The sequence below is a fragment of the Vollenhovia emeryi genome, unplaced genomic scaffold, assembly GCF_000949405.1.
Source record: "Vollenhovia emeryi isolate VEMERY1.0 unplaced genomic scaffold, V.emery_V1.0 DF939926.1, whole genome shotgun sequence".
NCBI lineage: Eukaryota > Metazoa > Arthropoda > Insecta > Hymenoptera > Formicidae > Vollenhovia > Vollenhovia emeryi.
The window spans coordinates 8,893-16,332 of NW_011966440.1; the positions used below are offsets into that span (position 1 = coordinate 8,893).

At 51.7% G+C, this 7,440-nt stretch overlaps 2 protein-coding genes across 2 annotated transcripts; both read right to left on the reverse strand.

Moving 5' to 3' along the window:
* Positions 1-240: 240 nt before the first annotated feature.
* On the reverse strand, positions 241-4,764 carry LOC105556570. Its single transcript, XM_012003664.1, has 3 exons — positions 3,832-4,764; positions 1,037-3,766; positions 241-876 (listed from the first exon to the last, which is right to left on the reverse strand). The coding sequence occupies exons 1-3, from the start codon at positions 4,762-4,764 to the stop codon at positions 241-243; spliced, it is 4,299 nt and encodes a 1,432-aa protein (XP_011859054.1).
* A 63-nt stretch (positions 4,765-4,827) lies between these two features.
* Positions 4,828-5,400, reverse strand: LOC105556571. The gene has a single exon (XM_012003665.1). It carries the CDS (start codon positions 5,398-5,400, stop codon positions 4,828-4,830), a length of 573 nt encoding a protein of 190 aa, XP_011859055.1.
* Between the last annotated feature and the right edge of the window lie 2,040 nt (positions 5,401-7,440).

Consider the following 7,440-nt stretch of genomic DNA (forward strand, 5'->3'; position numbering starts at 1 on the left):
TGTTCGGACTTAACTAACTTATAAGAAACTAGCGCATTGGAACAACATAAAAGATTTTCGCAAACAGTGTGCAGACTTAACTAACTTATGAGAAACTAACGCATTGGAAAAACATAAACGATTTTGAATCAAACTTGGAAAACGTTCGCAGCTGTTAACAATAACGAGGGCACAAACCCAAACCGAAAATAATCTTTGATTCTATCACAGGAAGGAACCTTCGTTAACGGTAGCATGAACTTAATCTATATCTACGTCTATCGGTAATATCGCTAGTTTGGACAAGGGTCTTGTTAATGACCCCTTGGCCGTACGGACGGTAGCGGCGCGCGTGACGCCATCGGAACCGGTGTGCACTTCCTGCACTCTACCTAGGAGCCACTGTAACGGAGCCAAGCCCTGTTGTCGAATGAGCACCAGTTGTTTCGGTTTCAACTGTATGCCCTTATTGAGTCTCCATTTGGTTCGCTCCTGCAGGTAGTGGAGATATTCATTACTCCATCTTTGCCAAAAATGCTGGCGTATTTGCTCCACTCTCTGCCAGCGCGTTAGCCGGTTCTCATTTATGTCATGCACATTGTGGCAAAGAATGCTGTTGAGCGGGGCACCGATTAGAAAATGGCCTGGACTAAGATATGCCAAGTCGTTTGAATCAGAGCTCAGCTGCGTGAGCGACCGAGAAGTGAGAATTGCCTCCACCTCGCACAGCACTGTCGACATTTCTTCGAATGTCAAATGGGCCTTACCGATGATTCGCGACATGTGGTACTTGGCTGACTTTACAGCGGCTTCCCATAGGCCGCCAAAATGCGGCGCGTTCGGGGGAATGAAATTCCATGTCGTTTGTTGTTCGCGAAGGAATTGCTGTACCTCACTCTGCGTTTGAGTATCGCTCAGGAGTTCATAGAATTCCTTAAGCTGCTTGTAGGCCCCGACGAAGGCGGTGCCATTGTCGGAATATATACAAGGGCTTGCCTCTTCGGGAAATTAAACGCCGCAACGCCGCCACGAAACTCTCGGAGGTTAAATCGCTCACCAATTCGATGTGAACACCTTTCGTTGCAAAACATACGAAAATCGAAATGTACGCCTTGTGGTTGCGGGCGTTGCGTCGTTTTCCTTCCCTTAAAATGATCGGGCCGGCGTAATCCACGCCACACTGCGAGAATGGCCTTGATACGGTGACGCGGCTGCTCGGCAACGAGCCCATTAAAGCCTCCGACTGAATCGGACTGGCCTTGAAGCATATCACACAATTTCTAACAATTTTTCGCACGGCGGAACGAAGAGAAAGTGGCCAAAAACGCTGTCTGACAGCGGCCATAGTGGCTTGTGCTCCCGCATGCAGGCTGCGCACGTGCTCTTGGCTTATTACGCGTTTCTTTAGTTCATGCTCACGCGGAAGCAATATGGGATGACACGCATCGAATTGCAAACCGGAATTTTTTAATCTCCCCCCTACACGAATTAATCCGTCCTTATCGAGGAAGGGAGCTAGAGGCAGTAGTCTACTAGATGCGCTGATGGTTCCATTCTTGCTTAGCTGGTTGTATTCGTTGGGGAAAGCTGCCTTCTGCACCTCTCTACACGCGACTTCGAGGGCGTAAGTTACCTCGCCGTGTGAGACGAATTTCGTCGGTGCGCTCGATCGATGCCTCTGGCGCCATCGGAGGCAATACGCCAGGATGCGGCATACCTTGTTAAGGTTGGAATGTTTTTCCAGTAATTCGTTGATGATCGAACAGTCGGCGATGAGGACGACCGCTACTGTTCTTCGCTCTTCGGGAACCTCGCCCCCCAGGCGGGTGAAGTCTCCGCTTGGCCAGCAATTCTTGTGAGATTGCAGGAATGCAGGGCCGTGCCACCACAAGCCCGCGTCCCCTAGCTCACATGGGTAGAGTCCGCGCGACAAGATGTCGGCCGGGTTGTCGGCTGAGGCAATGTGCCGCCAGTCCCTTACTTCGGTTATACGTTGTATCTCCCCAATCCGGTTGGCTACAAATACCTCCCACCTTCTGGAAGATGAATTTATCCAATTTAGTGTAATCGTGGAGTCTGACCACAGGAAGATTTCCATGTTGGCTAGATCACATGATGCGCGAACCTTTTCCAGTAGACGCGATAGCAACAATGCCGCCGATAGCTCTAACCTTGGCAGCGATATCGCTTTCAACGGTGCAACGCGCGATTTGGAACATAGCAATTCGGTGCGGTATTGGCCGTCGTCTTGTTTGGTTCTTACGTACAAACAGGCTCCGTACGCCCGCTGGCTGGCGTCGGCGAACCCGTGTATTTCCACGCGTTGTGGATTCGTGGAGAATTTCACACACCGAGGAACCCGCAATTTCCTTAAGTCGGTTAACTGTCGCTCAAACCTTGACCAGCGCGTGTGAATATCTTGCGGCACCGATTCATCCCAATGGCTCCCTGCCTGCCACAGTTCCTGGAGGATGAGTTTCGCTGTGACGATGATAGGACCGAGGAGTCCGAGAGGGTCAAACAGTCTGGCGACACCCAACAATATCGTACGCTTCGAGATATTGTCTTGACCTTCGGCAGCGTTGTGTGAGATTAGAAAGGTATCCTCGACTTGATCCCAGTTCATTCCCAAGATGTGGGAAGTTGCGTTATCGTCGATTGTGATCGGCCCTTGATCCTGACTCGCGCTGTCCTTTATTAACTCCGGGCAGTTTGAAGCCCACTTGCTGAGCTCAAAGCATCCTAGCCGCAATAGTTGAATGACTTCCACCCGAATTAGCTTGGCCTCGCAGAGCGTGTCCGCTCCCGTCAGTAGATCGTCTACGTAAAAGTCTCGCTTGACGATCTTCGATCCCAACGAATACTCAGCCTCGTGTTGCTCTGCCAAGTGTTTGAGGCACCTCGTTGCCAGGTACGAGGCCGAGGCGGTACCGTAGGTGACGGTGAGCAGCTCGTACGTCTTGATGTCCGAGTTTGTGTCGCCTCGCCACAAGATTCGCTGAAGTGACGTCTGCGACGGGTCGACCCAAATTTGCCGGTACATTTTTATTATGTCGGCAGAAAAAACGTACCGGAAAGTGCGGAAGCGCATTAAAATGGACATCAAGTCCTGCTGGACGACGGGCCCTACCATGAGCGCGTCGTTTAAAGATACTCCCGTGGTCGTTTTGCAGGAAGCATCGAATACAACTCGTAGTTTCGATGACGTCGATGTGGTCTTGAACACGCAATGATGTGGCAAGTAAACGGATCCCCTTTCGTCAGGTTGCGGGGAAACCAATTTCATGTGGCCAAGTGCAGCGTACTCGTCGATGAATTTTTCATAGCGTGGCTTCAAAGATGGTTCGCGCTTGAACCGCTTCTCGAGTGACTGCAATCGTTTCCGCGCAGTGCCTTCAGACTCGCCGAGCTTAGCGATTGTTTGTTCCTTGACAGGAAGTTTTACCACGTATCTGCCGCTGGTGGCTTGGGTCACGCTTTCTAGGAAGTGCTTCTCGTCGATGCTATAGTTGATTGGCTGGTTGGCAACGTCCTCCTGGCGCCAAAACCCGCTCAACTGCTCGTGAAGCTGCGCGTTGGTCACCGTTGCGTGAAACGATCTAATTGTTTCCGGTGGCCCGGGCGGATTGCCCAATCGACCCGCCAGGATCCATCCCAGCCGTGTCTTCTGTAAGGTCGGGTGTGTTTGCGACGCCTTGATCTGCCCTACGCATATTAAATCCCAAAACAGATCCGCTCCGATGAGAACGTCGACGTTAGCTGACACGTGGAATTGGGGATCGGCGAGCTGTAAATTGCGTGGAAGGTTAAGAGCGGTCCGCTTGAACGTGAAAGACGGGAGTCTAACGTAACCCGATCCGTGACGATGCATTCTATATCGAAGGAGAATGCGTTCGTGCGTGATTGCATTTTCAACCGGGCGGTTTGCGTGGATTTGGTAGTCGAGCCATTTATGCCAGAGATGGAAATGTCTACGGCGCGTGGTGTGATGCCGAGCATGGACAGGAACTTCCTCGATACGAAGTTCGCCTGTGAGCCGCAATCCAGCAATGCGCGGCACGGCACTAACGAATTCTTATGATCCTGGACGTGTACGACGGCCGTTGAAAGCATGGCATACTTGCCGTCGAGGGGGCACGATAAGTGCATGGCTAGCGCAGTAGGTGATACCGTTGAGCCTGATTTCTCTGTCGCCTCTTGATTGGAATCGGTCGTCTCGCTGGACGTGGTCGTGTGCAGCAACGTATTGTGTTTAGCCTTGCACACCCTGCACGCGCCCGCAGTGCACTTATTTGCTGTATGCGACGTAGACCGCAGACAATTGAGGCAAACCTTTAACTTGCGAATTTCGGCATTTCTACGTGAAATACTGAGGTCAAGAAACTTTTTGCAGTGATACACCGAATGATCACCCTTGCAGAAGCTACATTTGAATTTCAACGTCGCCGCGCACGCAGCCTGGCGCTTCCCATTTGCTGAAGCACGAGCGTTGGCGATCTTCGCGCCCGCGACATTAGCCTTGCCGGTGGCCTCGAGAACCTGACATCGATGCGCGATAAACTCGACTTGTTTTTTGAAGGTCGGGATATCGGATCCCGTTAATGACGCTTGCCATTCTCGCAGTGTGAGCGCGTCAAGTTTTGAACCCACGATAAATACAAGTAAATCGTCCCATTGCTCGATGGGGCGATTCAGCGCTCGAAGAGCGTTCAAGTGCTTGGACGCACCGTCCGCGATTTGTCGCAGCTCGGTGGCGTTCTCCTTGTGCATGGAGGGTAACTCCATTATCGCTTTGACGTGGGTGTGTACGATGACTCGTTTGTTGTCATAACGCTCCTTGAGCAATTTTCATGCGACTTCGTAATTGACATCCGATATTTCCAATGAATTGATAATATCGCTCGCGTCCCCGGTAATCGAGGATCGCAAGTATTGCAATTTCTGAACTTTAGTTAACGATGCGTTCGAATGGATGATTGAGTTGAATGCGTCGAAGAAGTGGAACCAGTCATCGTACTTCCCACCGAAAGTCGGAAGGCTCAGCTTGGGGAGTCGCACGTACGTAGCCGCTTCTGGAATTCCCGAGACGTTCGACGTCGACGGAAAAGGCGTAGTGTCAATGCGCGACGTGGTAAGCGGTGGATCCACGAGTTCTCGAATTTTAGCCGACAGACTATAAAAGGCCTCCTCGAAGCCCCCGCGATCGCCATTCTCGGTATCGTCTATCATCTCCAATTTACATTGCACCGCATTGTAATCTAACCAACATTGATCTAGTTTGGATCGGCGTTCCGCGAGCTGAGCCCTGACCGACGGCGTGACAGATTCAATTTTCTCCACAAACGTCTTAACACGCGTGCACGATCCCTTAATGATAGCGCGCTGCTTCTTCAACGTGACCGGATCCTCTTCGGAGGACATCTTGAACGCGACGGCGCAAAATGGACGGGATGCGACGAATTACGGTTCGGCACGGCGTACCTGACGGACGGAACGCGACGAATTACGGTTCGGCACGACGTACCTGACAGACGGGACGCGACGAATTACGGATCGGCACGGCGTACCCGACGGACGGCTGAGAATGCGCGATATTGATGGGCTAACCTCGTTGAGTTTCGGTCGTCAATCCCCTGGCACGGCTGGGCGGGGCGGCGGACGACGTTCGGTGGGTCCCTCGGCGCGGCAAGATGGCGGATAAAGGTCGGTCCGCGTCCTCTGGCTCGGCTGGGCTGAACGGCAGACAATGCTCGAGTCGTGGCCTCCCGGCACGAATGGGCGGGACGGCCGGCGATGGTCAATCCGTGGCCCCCTGGCACGACTGGGCCGGACGGCCGGCGACACTCGTTTCGTGGCCTCCTGGCACGACTGGGCCGGATGGCGGGCGATGCTCGATTCGTGGCCTCCCGGCGCGACTGGGCCGGATGGCGGGCGATGCTCGAGTCGTGGCCTCCCGGCACGACTGGGCGGGACGGCCGGCGATGGTCAATCCGTGGCCCCCTGGCACGACTGGGCCGGATGGCGGGCGACGGTCGATTCGTGGCCTCCTGGCACGACTGGGCCGGATGGCGGGCGATGGTCGATTCGTGGCCTCCTAGCACGACTGGGCAGGACGGCCGGCGACACTCGTTTCGTGGCCTCCTGGCACGACTGGGCAGGCACGGACGGCCGGCGACGATGTAGCTGTGTCTCCTTCTCTCTAACGGGGTCTTGCGCCTCGTTTCGTCGGCAGCGTGCGGTCTCGAGTGATGACCGTTGCCTTCGCGTACCGACCTGGGTTACTTGTGTGACCGTGTGCGTGGTTACCTGGTGGCGGGTGTCTCATATCCGGCTCGAAGGACCATGTTTCTTGCAGGCCTTGTGGCCTCCACGCAGGTAATCTCTGGTCTCGTCTCAGAGATCGGGCGTGGTCGAGTAAGGCGATTGACTTGCTCGGATTTTAGTTTAATAAGTTTTATTGAGATATCGTGGCGATAACACAAAGAAGATACGCTCGATCCGCTCGCACGCATGAACGCACGCACACACTCTCAGAGACACTCTTGTACTCACTGGTAACGACTAGCGTGCGACTGTCTGCCTGCTGTACGTTGCCGTCGCGGTGGAGGGGCAACGAACTCATTCGCCAATGGCTTGCCACGCGGTACGCGAGGGAACCGATACGATTGGCGGAGACGCTTTCTCTGATAGCGCTCGGGAGATCCCGGGAAGAATCGCGCGCGGGAAATATAAATGACGCGGGAAACAAAGTTACGATACAATCTTCTTTTACTTTATTTAATTTTTCTCTAATAAGGCAGAAAAGTAGAAAGGAGAAAGATTGTATTTATTTTGCTGCGACCGATAAGTGTAAGTGTGAAAAGTTCTTTTCACCGATAAGTGTAAGTGTAAAAAATTAAATAAAGTAAAAGAAGATAATGACCGCAACAGTGTTAACGTTGAAGTACAATAGAGTCCCGTTTATCCGAGTTAATGTGGATCAGGACCATCTCGGAAAATCAACTCGGATAAACTGGAAAGGAAAAATAAAAAGTAACAAAACGCTGGACGCTTATCTAAGCATGGACTGTGTTCGGAAACATCACTCGAATGCCTTTATGTATCATTTCACATTCGGTGAATAAGAATGAAATAATACATAGGACATTTCGATGGTGTTTTCGAATGCAGCCCTGAGACGAAGTGCCTCGCGTTTTGTTGATGAGTCCATCGTCTAGTTGCTAAAACATGCGCGGTAAGAGGATAACAGTTCTGATTAAAAAATACTTTCAATCCATTTTTGCATAAAGATATTATTAAAACGTTTTTATTAATATTAAAATTGATAATTAAAAGAATTCTTGGAGATTTAAAATTTTATTTTTGATAGTGAAAAAAATTAACTTAAAAAATCATCTTGGTCAAATCGGAACTCGGATGACGGCGGAACGGGGGGCACTGTCATGACAGTTATTTCATTTT